This window comes from Drosophila kikkawai, chromosome X (assembly GCF_030179895.1).
Source record: "Drosophila kikkawai strain 14028-0561.14 chromosome X, DkikHiC1v2, whole genome shotgun sequence".
Classification (NCBI taxonomy): Eukaryota; Metazoa; Arthropoda; class Insecta; order Diptera; family Drosophilidae; genus Drosophila; species Drosophila kikkawai.
The window spans coordinates 24737098-24755580 of NC_091733.1; the positions used below are offsets into that span (position 1 = coordinate 24737098).

Sequence of the window (18483 nt, forward strand, 5' to 3'; positions counted from 1 at the left end):
ACTATTCCCTGGTTAACCTCCCGCTAAAGTTAACCAGGGGGTTGGGGGGAAAATGGCTGACAGGATTTAGATTTTTTAAACGGGTTCCTAAGAGTTATTTTTTCGGGTTTGTTAACTACTTCTGGTTACGAGTTATTTGCAAAGTTTTTAATTGGTTTTTTCGATTTAATTTTTGCTTTACCATGACGACGCCGGGTTCAGCGGCGTTGGCCTGCGGCTCGTTCTTAATTTTCAACTGCTGCAGTCGCTGGATCAGGGGAAAGCCTTCGCTGAACTCGCGTTCGGGCTCCTCCTGGATCGATTCCTGCGGCGATAACGTACACGTTACATGTGAGTGAGGTGGAGATTTCTGTGGTGGTGTGGACTTAACAGCTCGCTCTTCGCGATCCTAGTGCAAGACACATAAAGACACATACAAGACTACTGTTTAGGAGCTGGGGATTAATTACATACAACACGAATTTCTGGGTCTCGGATCGATTAATCGATAGCTAAACGATAGCAGAGCGTGGGGTTTGAAAACGATAAATGCAAATTAAAACTGATGATGAGAGATGTCAAATGGTTGTCCTACTATGATTAATGTACTCTTGGATCTCTATATACACATCTATATATATATGTATATATATATATATATATGTATATCTGTAGCTAGAGAACACCTGTGTTCCGTTTTGGAAAATCAAAAATGGCAGAAAAGACACACAGGTAAGATTCACTAAAGCGGAAGCAGGGGGAAAACAGTATATGGAAAGCAACTAGTAAAGCTCGGAGAACAGGCGCCAAGTTCTAAGGAGTAGTCTCTGTTTTTGAAAGGCCAATCTTGAAATTTCATTAATTAATTCATTAAATATTCTTCATTAAATATTCATTATTTTTCCTATATATATTTTTCGCATTAATTTATTTTCTTTTTTATTTTAAAAGCTTTGATTAAAGTGCTAAATTGCAATGATGAAGAAGTTTGTTGGGACTAGCACAGTTCTTTTCAATGGATTCTGTTTTCTTTTTATAATTAGTGTTATGTTATTTTTTGTTTTTGTTTTTTTGGGTGCACTAACAACTTGTACAAACTGCATTACAATGGTTTCGAAACAATGTACACAAATGCCAGAGTCAGAGTGTGTGTTTTCTGTCGAGTGAGCCACTAAAAAGTTATTAATTAATAATAATAATTAATGAATAACTTCATTTAAAAAACTGGAATGGGTTTTAGAGGGTTTCCCCAGTGGGAAACTGCCTTAAATCGATATTAATTAAATCGATAAATAAAGTTTTGAACGAATTTTTGATAAATTTAATGAATAACCCTTTAAAAATTTCAAAAACGCATCGGAAATACGCATTTTTGCGACTTTAAAAATCGAAATTATCAATATTTCTAAATTATAATTTTCTTTAGACAAATTAAATCGTTTACAATAAAAACTTTGCCGAAAAAGCAATCCTTTCAAATCCGAAAACTACTCCATTTTGATTTTCTACTTGAAAATTGTCTAAAAATTCCGTTTAAAAAATTTGTCTTAAATTTTCCCAAGCTCAAAATATGAATTTTCCCTTCCCCTTTAACAGTTCCCTCTTCTGACAACACTCTCAAGCTTCATTCCAGTTAATAATTTTTTTTTGTCTTCAAACAGGCGGCTTTTCCGACTCTGTGTGTGTGTGTGTGTGTGTGTGCCGAGTGTGTGTTGTTTTTCCATCTGTCAAGCTCTTCATTCACTGCTCTGTGTGTTTGTCTGTGGGTCTTGTGGGAGAAAAACCATTTAAAGCCATTTCCAGTTGGGGGGGAAATGTGAAAATGCGAAAATGTGGCAAAATGTGTGTGTTGGTTTTTGGATGTCAAAACGAAAGTCGAGCAAAGGTGAGCGCATATGTATGTGTGTGGTTGTGGGTGTATAACCAGGAGAGCTGTGGTTTCCGGTGACTTGGTGGCCTGTGCCCGTGGCAGTGCCTCGCCTCTTACCTGCTTTTCCTTGAGCAGCCGCAGGCGCTGCAGCAGCGGCAGCCCGGCGCCAATCGGGCTGGGGGTCTTGTCGTGCAGCTCGTCCTTGGCCTCGGCACTGTCCGCATCCTTCTCGTCGGATCGGACGCGGGACATGCGCTTCAGCATGATCTTGCTGCCGCGCGGCGATGTATTATGCAGTGGCTGCATTTCCAAGGATTCGTCGCTCTTTCTAGAGGTCCTAGAGGGGGGGATAAATGTTATTAAATATAAAAAATATTTGTAAATTAAATAAATTGTTGGGAAACATCTAGTAAGGTAAAAAACTAATGGAATAACTATTTTTAATAAAAGAAAAAACAGTATTAAATATAGAAAAAATATTTGTAAGTTAATAAACATAAAATTTTTTTTTTTTAAATTAATAAATATTATTAAAAATATAAAAATCTTTTGTAGATTAATAAACATGTTGGGAAACATCTAATAAGATTGAAAACTTATGGGAAAACTATATTTAATAGAAGAAAAAATATTATTAAATATAGAAAAAATATTTGTAAATTAATAAAAATTAAAACTAAAAATTGTAGAAAAATTTAAAAAATATTAGTAAAAATAAAAATATATTAGTAAATTAAATAAATTGTTGGGAAACATCTGGTAAGATCAAAAACTTATGGGAAAACTAGAAGAAAAATTATTATTAAATATAGAAAAAATATTTGTAAATTAATAAACATGAAAAAAATGAAAAAATATTATCAAAAAAAGAAAAAATATTTGTAGATTAATAAAATCGTTGGGAAACATTTAATAAGACCGAAAACTAAAGCGAAAAGTATACTTAAAAGAAGAAAAAATATTTTAAAAATTAGAAAAAATATTTGAAAAACTACCTTAAGCCAAAAAAAAAAAACCCTAAATACCATGCATAAATTAATTGAATAAAATATTTAGCATAACACTGATATAAGCAGACAACTCACTCCCACCTGGACTTCTTGAGCACATTGCGGAACCCCTTGACATCGTGCTTCAGCTTGTCCACGATCTTCTTGGAGGCACTGTTCTCGCTGCTATCGCTCTGATGCACCTGTCCCTGGTGATGGCTCTGGTGGCTCTGATGGTGATGCGGATGGGCGGCTGCAAAGGCTGCCGCTTCCTTGTCGCTCTGAGCCTTAGCATATTTTTTGTTCACACACCGAACCTCCATCAGGCGCTTGCGGCCCAGCGTTTGCAGGATCTCTTGGGCATCGGGATAGTCCTTCATGGCAGCCAGGACATCCTCGCGGGAGAGCGAAAACAGCTCCGAGTAGCCCACGGAACGAACATCCGCCGTGCGTCTGCAAGGGGGAGGAATATATATATTTATGGAAATTAAATATAAATAATAGAAGAACTCTCACTTGTTCAATCCATCCAGATTGAGTATGCCGATCTCGCCAAAAAAATCACCCGCCTTCATGGTGGTCAGAACCTTGCCCGTCTCACTGAGCACCTCCAAAATGCCATCCGCAATGATGAACATCTCGCGGGCCACCTCACCCTTTCGACAAATGGAATCGCCCGGCGTAAAGATGTAGGCCTTCATTTTGAGGACCAGGTCGTGGAGGAACTCTGGTTGGCACTCCTGGAATATGGTCACCTTCTTCAGCACACTGAGATTGACATGTAAGGCCAGTTCGGTTTTCAGTTTATCAGGGAGCAGGCCCAGCGCCGTGTTGATGTCACCGCCGCCCTGTATCCTGCCGCGGGACCAACTATAGTCGTACCAACGCAGCACGCGACGCTTCATGCCGCCGGGCACCTGCAGGGGATATATCAAATTGGTTTCTATATAGCATATAGTATATATATTACCTTGTGATGGCGCATGTACGTCTTGGCCCCGTCCAGCAGGCGCTCAAACTCCAGGCGATTCGCATTACGGTTAGTTATCACATTGCCCACCTGGCCGACGATGGTCGCGAAGATAAAAACACCAATCAAATAGCTAACGATCGTAAAAATATATCTGTGGAAATGGAGAGAGTCAGAAGAAGGGCGCACGGGTGTGGCCATCAATTAGCGGGGAGGCACACACGACCACGATTTAGTTTTTTTAAAGCAGAAAGAGAGTGGTTTTTGGTGTAGATTCACTTTTTGAATTGTCTTTAATTGTTTATAAACAAAACCACCACTCGCTCTCTCTATCTCTCTGTTCGTTTTGCAAGCTCAATCAAAGTTTTCGAAAGTCAACAAAATGTTGTGTTTGTTATAATATTATTTCTTCCTTTTTTTTAGGGCACAAATATCAATGGAATTTTGTTCAAGGCTGTCGCACACGCTTTCGAAAACTTTGATGCCAAACGCTTTTAGGGGGGCCGGCGGGGCAGAGATTGACTTGAGGAGTTAGAAAACTAGAACACCAAGGACTCCGAATCGGTGGACAGCCCCCAAACAAATTGCATGATATTCGCTCGATTTGATTGACCTTGCTTAAGGCTGTGACTTGGTCACTTAGTGGGTTTGTAAGTGGGTTACTTAGTTAGTTGGTTAACTGGCTTATCTCGTACCCATAGCTAGAGCCAAACTGAAGCAGTCGCGACTTGATGCCTCGCCTAGGTATTGATCGTGGGCCGTCCACCGAAAAGTTCGGTCTAATTGGTGATTGTTGTGGGTGGGTAATTAAAATTTAATTAATTTAAAGGGTTTTTCTATTAATTAAAATTGAATTTAATTTTTTTATTTATTAAAATTTAATTATTTTTAATTTTTATTAATGAAAGGGGAGGACTTTCTATATTAATTAAAATTTATTTTGATTTAATTACTTTTAAATTTTATTAATTAAGAGCTTTTTTTTAATTATTAAAATTTAGTTAATTTAATTTTTTTATTTTTTAAAATTTCATTAAATTACCGATTTTTTTATTAATTAAAATTTAATAAATATAATTAATTAATTAAGATTTTTATTAATTAAAATTTAATGAATTTAGTTTTTTATTTATTAAAATTAAATAAATTTAATTATTTTATTAGTTAACATTTAATTAATTTTAAAAATTGTAATAATTTAATTTTTGTATTAATTAAAATGTAAATAAAATTTTATTAATTTAATATTTTAACTTATTTAAAATTTTTTAATTTTAATATTTAAAATTTTAATTAATAAAGAAAGCCCTTCCTCGCTGGAGACTTGAAACTATTTAAAATTATGTCTAAAAGTATGCCACACTTTATAGAGCAAACTCTTAGGTCAAACTTCAAGTGAATTAAAACCTTTAATGATTTTTGCAACTATAAATATTCTACAAATTTATTCAATACTCACTCCGCATTCGTCTCCGGCGTGGGCAGATCCCCGATGGTCGTCAGGGTCAATGTCGACCAGTACAGGCTGCCCAAATATTTGCGCGTCAGGGTCGCATAGTCCCCGGGTCGATATGGATACACCCAATCGCCCTGTAAGTTAAGAGAGATTAAATAAATTAATTTACTTGAAAAATAAAATATTTAAAAAAAAATTGAAAAGATTTTAAAACATTTATTTTAGATTAATTATGCCTTAAACTTACCTGAAAACCCTCCGCCTCGGAGAGTAAAAAATAGAAACAACCGAACCAGTGTGCCAGTATTAACAGGATATGAATTAGGTTAACAACGCGCCATAAATTTGGCCAAACTGTTCTACTCTCTACGATGTAATAAAATCTCACAGATCGATAAACCTGAAAAGATGAATTAGGGGGAATAAATATATGGCATATGGAAATTAAGTTTAAACCCCGATAACTCACTTTAAAAAAGCGCGTAAAACGCAAGAGCGGATGTGTGCCCATCTTGAGCTGCAGCAGATCCAATGGTATTAGCGCTATCATATCGAAGATGAAGTCGCGCGAGTGGACATAGTGGCAGGCCAGCTTCCTGTCGTCGTATACCTGAAGGAATAAAAGGTTTAATAGTTTATGAAAATGTAAAAAAATATATAAAAATAAAATATATATCTAAAGAATTTATTTATTTATTTTTAGTTATATTAATTTAATTTATTTTAATTTAATTTAATTATTTAAATGTATTATTTAATTTTATTAATTTTTAATTATTTTTATATGAAAATATGATGTAAAATACATTTATTAAAATAAAATAAAATATATATTGTGCGGAAGCCAAAAAAATATTGATATATATGTTTGTAACTCCAAAAACCTATCGATAATAATATAATAATATATAATTAAAATAATAATTATCTTTTATATTATTATTTCTTATATATTGCATAGATAATTCATAGATATGCGAGGTAGTATTATACTTAAACGACTTTAAAGTATATAAATCGATCATTTCTTCATCGATAATTCATAGATAAATTAAATATATCGAAAATAACAGTTTATTTCGTTTATTTTATTTGAAATTCAAGTTTATTTCGTTTATTTTATTTGAAATTAAAGTTTATTTCGTTTATTTTATTTGAAATTTAAGTTAAATAAATCGATTTCAACTCATTTATATCGAGAACTCTAACCCCTTTATCAATACAATACAAATTCCTATAAATACAAAATGCAATTTAATATTCAATCGATACTCACCATAAGGCCCTGCTCCAGATAGCCTGTGCGTAATTGAACTATTATATCTAGGATAAATACAACATCTGTCATCGAGTCGCAGATGAGCCAGAACGTGGGCACAGCTTGCTGTCCGGGAATAGCGTCAGCATTAAAAATGAGAAAGGATGTTAAGTTTAATGGAGAGTGTGCTCTGTGTGTGTGTGAGTTTGCTCTTTTTCGGGTCTATTTTTATGGCCAGGTCAAGGGTAATTAAGCGGCGAATGCAGTTGACAATTGCAAATGCGGGACTACTTTTGCGGCCTGAGACTAAAGGTCAAAGTCAACACGACGCTCTCTAATCTGATGGCAAACACCGGGCTCTAACCAAAAAAACATAGCTAACTGGGCCCATAAACAAACATTTGTGTTGGCCGCCCGGCTGCGTGTCTTATAATTGAGTCATTACAAGGCAAAGACCAGGAGCAAACACAGATAAAAAAGCGGATAATTTTGTCAGAGACACACACACACACACAGGCGGCAGGTGACGACCCAGGGATGCCCTCGCCGCGGATGACTCCCCTTCAGTTCAGGCAGTAAGCAGTTGGCCAACTGTCGTTACCAACCGAAAACCCTTTCTGGGGCGTAATGACAAAAGGGTGTTGGCTTACACAAAGGACGAACAAAGGTCCTTGCCAGGGAAATGGAAGTCACAATGAAAGGAAAAAGGCTGGACAGGAAAGGGGACTCCCCAAAAAAACAAAAAAAAAAAAAAACAACAGGAAAAGGTAAAGGAAAAGCGTGGCAACAAGATAAGCCGCCGCCGCCGCCGCCGCCGCTGTCCCTGTAACTCACCTGCAGCTCGGGAAAGCTCTGCCTCACAATTAGGGTCCATAGGTTATATAGAACACATACAGTTAACATCATTAACCAATAGAAGTAAAAATTCTCATCTGGATTAACGACGGATCGTCGTTTCTGCAGATAGCGTCGCCGTCGCTTAACACTCTTGTCGACGTCACCGGAGGCACTTTCTGAACCCGTGTCTTCAACAGTTTCCTTTAAAATTAAACGAAAAATTAAAGAAAGAATTAAAATAAAATTAAAGAAAATATTTTAAAATATTTCTACAAGTCTAAAAACATTTCTCACCTGTGTTTCGGGTATCTGTCTAGTCGAGAAACGCTTCAGGAAGGAGTCTTCGCGCTTGAGCGGTGGTTTCTTCTGTATCGCCGATGAGATTTGCACCGTGGTGCGCAGCTTCATCCAGCGTTGGTTCGATCGCGTCCTGTTTTTAGTTGTATTTTTTTAAACAAAATGAAGATATATATAAATTATAAGGTCCTTTACAGGCCAGGGGGTTGCTTTAGAAGAGAGGAAAAAGGGATTGTCTCACACAAAAACAAACTACTAAAATTAGTTATCTAAAGGACAAAAAGGGGTTTAACGGGGGGGTTAAGGCTTAATGGTTGGCAACTGAAGACACAGATCTTTCCTACAAAGCAGTGCGCTCACGTTACGGGTTGGTGCCTTATGGGGGGAAAGAGAGAGCTTAATCACTTACGTAACACGAAACATCAAACACTTACGCTAGTTGGTGAACGGTTACGGGCTACGGGTTACGGTTTACGGTTTACGGATTACAGGTAATGGGTTACGGGGCTACACAATAACAACTATGTTACGCATACTTAGAGGCAAGACAAGGACGGGGTAGAAACCCAAAAGACCGTAACGCAAAGGCAGGCAATGGTAACGGTAACGTTAACGTTAACGCTAACAGTAGGAGTAACACTAACAGTAACAGTAACGGTAACAGTAAGTCTTAACAGCAACAGACAGCTAAGAGAGAAAGAGATAGATAGGCATGCAGAAAATACAATATAAATAGTTATAACTTAGTAATCGATATTTCCATTAATCTACACAAATGATATTTATCCAATACTGATAGATGTGCTCGAGATATTCGCAAACGAAATCAACTCAAACTCAAATCGAATATAGAATCAAATGTAATCGAACGAAATCACAATCATAGGCGTTATGCAATTGACGGGAAATGAGGAAAATTGCAATTGGAAAACAATTTGAGCAGCAGCAATAGCAGCAGCAGCACCAGCAGCGAGACAGAGACAGACCAAGAGCGAAGGAGAAAATCAGTGAGAGAGAGAGAGTGAGAGAGATAGAGCTGGGTAAAAAGTGGCCAAGAATTTTCCGCTATCGCTATAAATAGCTCTTGGCGGCCTTGGGTTTGGGGTTGGAAAAGTGTTAAACTGTCTGCCAGGTGTTTTCTTTTTGGGGGGAAAACCAAGGAAAAGCGAGCAAAAACAAAAAAAAAAAAAATTTAAAACTCGCTTTTCTCGAGGTAAAGAAATTTAAACCCCTTGGAGGAAACTGAAACTGAAAAGTTGCTTACAATTAAAAGCAAGGGAATTAAAATTATACTAAAACCAGAAATAAAAAAAATGGTTCGGCAAACCGAAGCTAGGGATACTCTTGCCCCCAAGGTGAGGGTATGATTTGTATATACTTGGTTTTGAGTCTTTAGAACTCCATTAATCACTTTTGGAAGCCTAAGTCAGATAAAGGGAAAATGTAAAAGGAAAAACCTTTAGTTCTGTCATCAAGTAAAAAACTTTGAATTTAAATATTATATAATTATATTATTAAAAATTAAGCAAAGTTACCAGTTAAAAATAACAATAACTTCTAGCTATAAAAACATTTAATGGAAATTAATTTTTAATACAAAAAATAAACGTAATAAGTAAAAAGTAAAGTAAGAAATATAAAAACAAAGAAATATTTCTTTAAATTAAATATGAAATAAATATAAAAACTAGAAAATATTTCTTTAAAATAAACTTTATTATTTTAAATAAATATTTCTTTGTTCTTATATTTATTATTTTAATAAAAACAATTTTAATTTCAAAGAAAATAATTGTTTGTCTGCCTTTGAGCTTTTTTTAAATATATAAATATTTAAAAATATATGGATAATAAAAATATATAGATTTTATAAATCAATAAAACATTTAATATACAACTAATATTTAAAAAATATTTCCTTAAGCTGAAAATTTCCCCATTGTTTTCCTTTAAACAATTTTTCCTTCATATTTACTTTAATTAAAAAATATATATGTATATATAAATATAAAAGAAATAAACAACTTTATATTCACTCAATAAAATAATAAAAATAAATCCCATTTATCCCATTTATAAAGTAAATAATATTTCCCAAAAGTTGGCAATCTTGTATAACATCCTGATTTATGGTTTTCTCAGTGTTTCTGTTTCCTGCTTGCCATCATTTATAATGCTTAAAATGTTTCAAAAACAAAAAAAACAACCTAAATAATATATATATAAAAGAAATTTCAACCTTCATCAATCAGTAGTGATTGTAATTTATGTACTTTTAAAACACAAAACACAAAACAAAACACGGACAGGCGGACGACAATTACCATACGAAGTTCCAGGGGCAAGAGTATGGCTAAGCACTACCAAGTACGAATATATACCAACTCGATCTAGGACTAGATCTACAAAGGACACAGGGTCAGGGTACAGGGGAGGGGTGGGGTTTTGAGGGGTTTACCACTTCTTTTTCTTTTCAACTTTTGCTCAAGCCGCGCTCAGGGTCGCCATTCAATCGTCTGTTCTGCTATAGCATCTAGGGTACTAGGTTTGATTCGATTTGATTCGGTTTATAATATATATATATACATATAATATATATATATATATGTAAGTGGCTTGTATGTACAGTTGAGATATATATATATATTTTTTGGTTTTTTGGGTGATGCATTAATTGGATTTTTGTTTTGATTTATGCACAGTTATTGTTTGCATTCAAATGTTTAGGTTTTGCTTATTTTTTTAATGTTTTTAATTCGTCGCTTTTTATTTAAATTTTTTTATATATTTTTTTGTGGCTAGATTTCATTGTTTCTATAATATTTACAGCGGTGGCTAAGATATTACGCATACGTCGTGTGGTACACGATGAGGTACGAAAAACGAAAGCGATTTGGTAGCAATGCAGTTTTTTAGCTAAACGAAAGACAAAACCAAAGGAAAACAATGATAGCTATAGGTGTATACTGTGGGTGTGTGAGTGGGGTGTGTGGGTGTAGGGTGTGTCTCCTTGTTGGCTTTTTACACTGTTTCTTTTGGGTGTTTTTTTGGGTGTTTAACTGCGGTTTTGGACCTGCTCAAAACCCTCTACTCGCTATTATTTTATATATATAATATATATATATGTATTTGTGACATGTTTTGTAGTAAGTATATATATGTTTCTGTTGCTGCTTTTTGCGGCCTATTCAAATGCAAAGCGCGCACATGCCGAGATCATCCTTATCAACGGCCATTGCCATCATCATCATCATCATTATCATCATCATCATAATCGCAATCATAATCAAATCAAAAGCAGAACAAAGCTCGTTATGTTTCCATGTGTGTGTGTGTGTGTGTGTGTATTCTGTTGTGTGTGTGTGTGCAGAGACAAAACCGAGAAATCATAAGAAACGCAAGAGTATAAAACTTACCAATCGGAATCTGGATCTGAAGCTCCATCTCCGATACGCGATTTCCTAAACGAGTTTCGAAAGTTTTTCATTTTCATTGTCATTGTTTTGTTATTGTTTTTTGTTTTGTTTTGTTTTCTATTTATATATGTATATATATTTTCTTTCTATTTTCTATTAGGCTATTTTCTATTTTGCTATTTCCTGGTTGATATTTGTTTTTCAAAGCTTAGCATATATTTGTTGTGTGAGTTTGTTTCATAGAAATATATAGATATATATATTTTTGCTTAAAGAGAGACAGACAGAGAGAGAGAGAGAGACAGAGATAGCTAGAGAGACAGTAGGGGGATGACAGAGACAGATACAGAAATATAGGGGCTTTTTTTGGCCGCATTTCCCGCATTTCAGCCAAGTGGAAAAAGGCTTGCTGCACGATAAGATTACCCCGCTCACACACACACACACACTCACACTCACATATATATATATATATATATATTATGTAATTGTGTGTGTGGGACTGACCCCATTGTTGTTTTGGGGTCAGCTGAGCCATTTGTGGACTTTCGATTTAATATAAATTGAGAATGAGCTTGTTAGTTTTTGGCGTTTCCCAATTTCTCTCGCTTCTTCGATTTCGATTTCGATTCAGGCTCTCGGGTTAGCAAAAGGTTAAAGAGCCGGGCCCCGGGTATTAAATGGCCTTCTTTATTGCACCACAAATCATCCAGCGAAATGTTAAAGGACTCTACTGTTTGTTCAGCGTGTGTGTCGAGTGTGTCGAGTGTGCCGAGTGTGTGTGTGGCCATGTGTGGTCGGTCGCCTGAAATTGTTATTGTTTAATGGCTGCATGATGTCCTGGGGCTAACCGGGGATTGCCTAAGCCTAAGCCGGATTTCAATTAACGCCTCTGTCTCGATTTTTGGCATCACGTTTTTTGGGGTTTTCTGTGCCTTTACACACTCATTAAGCGCGCAGTGTATGTATGGGAAATCATCAAAAATCAAGAACATTTTCACGTAAGCTAAATAGCTCTGGAAAGTATGCTATAATTTTTTTCTATACGTTTAAAGGGTATTTATTTATTTAAAATGTTCTTTTTTTTATTGTATATCCTTAAAAAAGGTTTTATGAAATATTATTTAAGAAATTTCTATAAATTTTAGGTTTAAAAATAATTATTTTTTAGCGGAACTCTCATCCCAATGATATATCCCAGCTCTTTGACCGGGTATTCTGCCCGTCGAGCCATTTTACTACTCGTTCATTTCTCGATTTTTCTGCCTTCTGTTTTCACTTTTCTGTTTTCTGTTTTCGATTTTCGTTTTTGGGTTTTTGCGGCCATTCCAGCCGCAGGCCATGACCGGACGGAATGCTAAACAATCGCGTTCGGTACGCCGCGTGACTGACTGGCCGCACATCATGGCCCAGATGGAGCACAGCACCCATACACGCACATACGGATGGTACAACAATTGAAAAATTCCGCCAAGTCATTTGGCCAACGTCCTGCTGCCCCCATCAGCTGCTCTTGCTGCTGATGGGGATAAATTTATAACAGTCTGGGGACACTTCACACCCGGCAAAAGTGTAGCAGCTTCCAGCTTGATTTTATATCGTGTCAGGGTGTCATGGGAAATTCTCCAGGGAAATCTACTTGACAAGCAGCCAGTTTTTAAATTTTTTTTCGAGAGAGAATATTTCCATATAAATATTATATATGAAAATATTCTATTAATGAATATTTTAGAAAGTAAAATGAAGTTAAGTTTCACTAAAAAAAATTGAGAGTTTTCCTCTATTCTATGATTTTTTTTTTATAAAATTTTAAACAGTGAAAATATAAAATAAATAATATATTTAATAACAAAATAGAATAGAAATAATATTATTTGTAGAAAAATTAAAGGAAGACACACAGAAAAAAATACTTTAAAAGGTTAAAGCAGCCTTAATTTGGGGAATAAATATTAAAAAAATTAATAAATACTCTAGACAAAAAAAAAGTAATTTAAATTATTTTTTAATACAAAATAAAAAATATATATTTACAAAAAAGAATATAAATAATAATACTTGCAGAAAAATTTCAATAAAAGACCCACGAAAATTATTTAAAAAACCTTTATAAATGAAAAAAAAAATAATAATAATAATAAATACGTTGGACAAAAACAAATTTAATTTATTTTATTTTGAAATTAAGAATTAATTAAAAAATGAATAAAAAAAACCCGCGCAATATTTTTACATAACAAACTCACTTCTTTAGCTGTTTCCAAAGTCAAAGGAAAACCTGTCACTTCCCCCCTAACCCCCCCCCCCCCCCCCCCCCCCCCCCAATGAGAGCCCTTTTATATGCATATATTTCAAAAATTTTAAACCCAAAAATTAAAAACACAAAGTACCCAAAGAGCAATTTGCCTGGCAAGTGCACTCGTAAATCGTAAATTCCCAGCCGAATTAGGTTTTTGTGACACCGATGAAAGTCGGGTGTGTGTGTGTGCGGCTTATTGCCCGTGAGTAATACCCCAATTATTTTGGGTCATCCTAGTTAATGAGCAGCCCAAGAGGGGAGAGGAAAGAGGTTAAAGCCTGCTGACAATGCGATAAAAGCCAACAATATATATATATATATATATATATCATTGCCGGATGTGAGCGGCATTTCAAGTGCTTGCAAATCAAAACACAATCGCCGGATCGAACAAATGAATTTGATTGCGCATCAGGAGGAATCAAGAGTCGCTTGTAAGGGAATTACCTAACCGCAGAGAGGGGGTAATTGGGGGTTGCATGCACCACTATATACTATCTATGCAAGTGAAAGGGAAAAGGGAAAACTTTGGCGACATCAAATGGCAAATCGTAGGACAGGGACAGGAGAAGGAATCCTGCTGCTGCAAGTGGTGCATAAATTCTGGCAGGCTTCTCCGTGGCATTGTGTTCACTTGGCGGCTCCCTACATAAATTTGCAATTTTCTAAATTCAAATTCTTTGTAAGTTGTCAGTCAGAGAGAAAGAGACAGAGAGAGGGCAAGGGCAATTTCCCATTTCCCCAAGCATAATGCCGGGGAAAAAGGGGTGCAATTCCTTGGCATATGCATAGGCGCATATGTATGTTGGTGTGTGTGTGTGTTGGTGTATTAATGTAGTGGTGTTGGTGTATGTGTTGGTGTATTTGTGTCAAAAGTTCGCCTACATTGCAGCGCCAGCAGCTTAAACATATCGATTCAGGCACACACACAACACACACTGGCAAAAGCCACTTAAACTTTCGACTGTTTGCCGAGATTTTTGCCAGCAAAAGTTTCTCATATACTGGCCCTACTTATACACTGAAAGAAAACAGGGACAACAAGTACGAATTAATTGAAATTTTACGAATTTTTCTGTGTGAATTGAAATTAAGTTTAAATTGGAATAGTTTCTTGGTCTTAAATAAAATTGAAAGTATTGTAAAGTTTGACATCAAGGTCAAGGTCCTAAGGGTTTTCGTTATCCTTGAAACATAAATACGGAGAAAAGACTGCAAATTACTTTAAAATTTAGGGTTTCTTTACTTGGTTTCTCAAAAATTTAAATTCTTTTATAAATTATAATAAATAATAAATATAAATTATTATATCAAATATTTTTCTCTCTGTACTTAGCAACTTGAGTGTATTCGCGTGTGTGTGTGTGTGTGTTAGCATCAAGTTGTTTAGCTGAAGCAAACTTTTTAAGTTGCCCTTTGCCAAAAATGAACCGAAACTAGAACAGAAAGTGGTAAAATGTATATCCTTCCAAGACACCTCTTGGCCCCTCTTACCCCAAGCTAAACTTTGTTGCGCGGGGTTAACTACTGTACTCGGTGTACAGTGTTACCTCTACCCCTCATGGTATAATTTATTCATATGGCTAATAACACTTTCCCCACACTCTTATTAAATGCCTAAATCCTCTTTGCCACGAAACTAGAACGAAAGTTGTTCACTTGACGAGGCTTAACTGTAACCCAGCAAAAGGATATATGAGAGAGAAAGAGAAAGAAAGACAGGGTTAGTGGTTAGAGTGGGATAGAGCTAGCGAACGAGAGCGAGCAGGCGATATTGAGTTTCAGTTTTTAGTTCAGTTCAGAGAGAGAGAGAGACAAAGAGAGGTCTGGCATTCGCTTACACATCAATGATATTGGGGTTATATATTAGGGTTACACATAGGTCTCATACACTACGATTGGGTTAGTAGGGGGGACAGAGGCAGAGACAGAGGGAGAGTGAAAGTGAGAGGGCGTGAGCGGGCGAGAGATCGGTTTTCGATCGAGAGATGTGAGTTAGTTGGGCGGATGCGGTTAGTACATATCGATTACGCAATGGATTTACGTTTATCGGGCGGGGAGCCAGGACATTACTTGGCCAGGATCTCTCTCGCACACACCCACACAGGAGGGTTTACACACACATATATATTAAGGGAAGCACAGAGAAAGAAACAAGAGAGCCAGAGTGTAATAATACTTTTAGTTGGTTTTTTTTTTACTTTAATTAAATTTTTGGGTTATTTTTTTAAGTTTTTAAAACCTATAAATAGGTTTTGAGAACGTTATTAAAGTTGCTTGTAGGCCAAGGTCATAAAAGAGTATAGAATTTATGTGTTTAAGAAATTCTAGAAGTTTTTAAAAATATGTTCGGCACTTTTAGAACATTCTAAACATTAATTTGTTAATTTTTAAATATTAATTTTATTAAAAAAGTCCTCTAAATAGTTTTTATAGCATTATTAAAGTTGTTAGTAGCAAAAAATCATAAGAGTTTCGAATTTACGTCTTTAAAAAACTCTAAAATTTTTTCAAAATATTTTCAGCACTTTCAGAATCTTTTAAACATAAATTAGCTAATTTAAAACCTTTAATTCTTTAAAACTAACACCAAATTAATGTTAATAATCAAAGCCAAATCAATGTCTCTGCATTCTCTTTTCTTTCTCTGTGCCTTGTTGGTTAGTTAATGGCTAGAACAACGCGTATATAGGCATTACGGTTATAGAGTATGGAACACACTGGTACATATGGATTATACAAGGGGGAATGGGGGAAAAGGGGAGGGCGCTTTCCTCTTGATGCGCCTCAGCGAGCAGTAGTAGGCCATCACGGCACGCAGGCTCTTCCACTTCGTTGTCTGCTGGCCATTCTGGTTGTGGTTGTGACTGGGATTCCCGTACTGATTCTGCTTTTGGCCCTGGCCATCCGCCGGACAGAGCTCCTCGGGATGCTCGCTGATGAACGAGGAGAGCGTCTTCATGGCGGGCAGCGACCGGCCACTGCCACTGCCCACCGGGGTGTACGCACTCTGGTCGGAGGACGGACTGTTCACATGGAGGCGCACCTGGCGCCGCTGATATGGATGAGGATGATGTGCCGGCGCCAGTATAAGTCTATCCCTCTCTGTGTACCTTAAACTAGTATTGGTGGTGGTGCAGCCACACGGATGGTGCTGTGCACTGGTCAGCGACGAGCTGCCGGATCTACATAACATATATATATTATATATGCGATCCGATCCGAAAAGGTATATACGATCAGACACGGTTGCCATTAAAGGTTAGTAATAGTTTTTAAGGTCTCAAAAGGGGTAGGGCTTCCATTTCTTTGTACTTAAGGACTTGAAATCACTTGGGAGCTGAGTTTAGTTTATCATTGCATACTTTAAGGCACTACAACAAGTGATTTCAAACGATAACATTGGCTAATATGTTTTAAATAAGGGAAAATCTATTAGAAATAAAATATACCAAGGAAATTGATTTAACATCTGAAAAAAAAAAATTACTCATCTAAAATAATTGCATACTTTTGGCCGCCTTTTCAAGAGACTTCAAATCGCCTTAGGAAAATAAAGAAATAGCCTCTTTTCCCTTGCGGACTCTGTCAACTAAATAAGTAAGTAGTTAAAATGGAAGCCATGTTTTCTTTTGATTAAATTGTTGGCCCGGCCACATAAACACTTTTTTTGGGTAAAGTGGGGGGGACAACCGTGTGAGTGTATGTGAGTGTATTGCGTGTGTGGTTGTCATTCTGGAGTGGATTCTGAGCCAAAGGGATTGGTTTGGAGTGGCGTATAGTCATGTGCCCAAAGATTAACCCCAAGGAGAGTGCACATTAGCCCAAGGAGCTGGTGAAACTTCTTGGCCCCAAGGGAGGTGTGTAACTCTTCCGCTTTTCCCTTTTGTTTTGTGGGCCAAGTTAATTAATGAAATCATGTACACACACATACAGAGAGAGAGGGAGAAAGAGGGGGAACACACACCAAGACGGACATGGACAATCCCGGCTAATTGTCATTGCTAATTTCCTTTTTGCCACCACCACAATGGCACAATAAACACAAGAACAAACAAAAGTTGTCACTGTGTGTCATGTTGTGTGTGTGTGTGAGTGTCCTTGCGACAGCTCCATTCAACTGCAAAGGCAAAAAAAGTTGAAGCTTCGGGAAAACCTCAACATTTACTGGGCAAAGGAAACAGTGCGTTCAGCGGCTGTAAGACCTTTAGAATGGGTTTTAATTTGGGTTTAAATATTTAAAAAATAAATTAAAGTAAATAATTAAGTAGTTAAGTATTTAATTAACCTTTTTCCTTGATATTTATATTTTAAAAAACATTTAAAATTTAATAACAAGGTATACAAGGCCTTCAAGGTTTTAGCTTTTTACATTCTTTCTGGATTTAAACCAATTTACAGCCCCGTAACGCACTGTCTGCTGTATGAAGCTGCCCCTGGCCAGATCTAAGGCTGCTGATTAGATTAACCAGAAGCCGAACTGAAAACTTTTGATGTTGCTTCCCCCCACGTCTCCCATTAACATTTACATTTACATTCACACATTCCCATTCAGATTTCAATTCCCCTTTCCCGGCCGACCGCAAAGGATATACAGGATATGCTGGGGACATCATCATATACACACACACACACACACGGTTATATATACTACATGTTTGGGGGGGACTTGCTAATTGCTAATTTAATTTAATTGAATTGAGTTGAGTTGAACTGAATTGAATCGTTCCGGGGGCCTTGTTTCATTTGTTTTATTTTTTTTTGCTCTATTTTTTGCTTCATTTTTATTGGTTTTTTTCAGGGTTTCTTCAGCTGTCTTGCGGATACGGATGCGAGAGTACGGATGTGAATGTCGCTTACGTTTGATCAAATACGGCGTACAACAAAGCTGCCAAGGCGAACGAAGCCCAACAAAGTATGCTACACATTTATCAATTACGCTTACGGCACGTGTCTATGTGTGTTTGTGAGTGTGTGTGGGTTTGAGGGTGTGAGTGTGGTGTGTGTGTGGACTGCAAGCAGAGCCGGATTATGTTTATGTGTTTGGTAACAACTTGGCACGATTTGAATAAATCATCTTTGTTATGCTCCTTTTTTTCGTTTCGCTCTTTT

At 36.3% G+C, this 18483-nt stretch overlaps 1 protein-coding gene across 13 annotated transcripts in view; it reads right to left on the reverse strand.

Annotated features, from left to right (window-relative positions):
- Cngl (Cyclic nucleotide-gated ion channel-like) overlaps positions 1–18483 on the reverse strand; it is a 63665-nt gene that overhangs the window by 10467 nt on the left and 34715 nt on the right. For 4 of the 13 annotated variants that reach the window (XM_070288655.1, XM_041774694.2, XM_041774691.2 and 1 more), the window contains 13 exons: positions 11073–11117; positions 7654–7789; positions 7357–7560; positions 6541–6648; positions 5734–5874; positions 5512–5664; positions 5268–5398; positions 4504–4587; positions 3809–3962; positions 3355–3755; positions 2935–3291; positions 1967–2186; positions 182–388 (listed from right to left, as the gene is read on the reverse strand). In XM_070288655.1, the coding sequence (XP_070144756.1) occupies positions 182–388; positions 1967–2186; positions 2935–3291; positions 3355–3755; positions 3809–3962; positions 4504–4587; positions 5268–5398; positions 5512–5664; positions 5734–5874; positions 6541–6648; positions 7357–7560; positions 7654–7789; positions 11073–11117 (2341 nt within the window). The remainder of the gene's footprint in view (positions 1–181; positions 389–1966; positions 2187–2934; positions 3292–3354; positions 3756–3808; positions 3963–4503; positions 4588–5267; positions 5399–5511; positions 5665–5733; positions 5875–6540; positions 6649–7356; positions 7561–7653; positions 7790–11072; positions 11118–18483) is intronic. The other 9 variants (XM_070288659.1, XM_070288661.1, XM_070288658.1 and 6 more) reach the window with 8 other exon arrangements.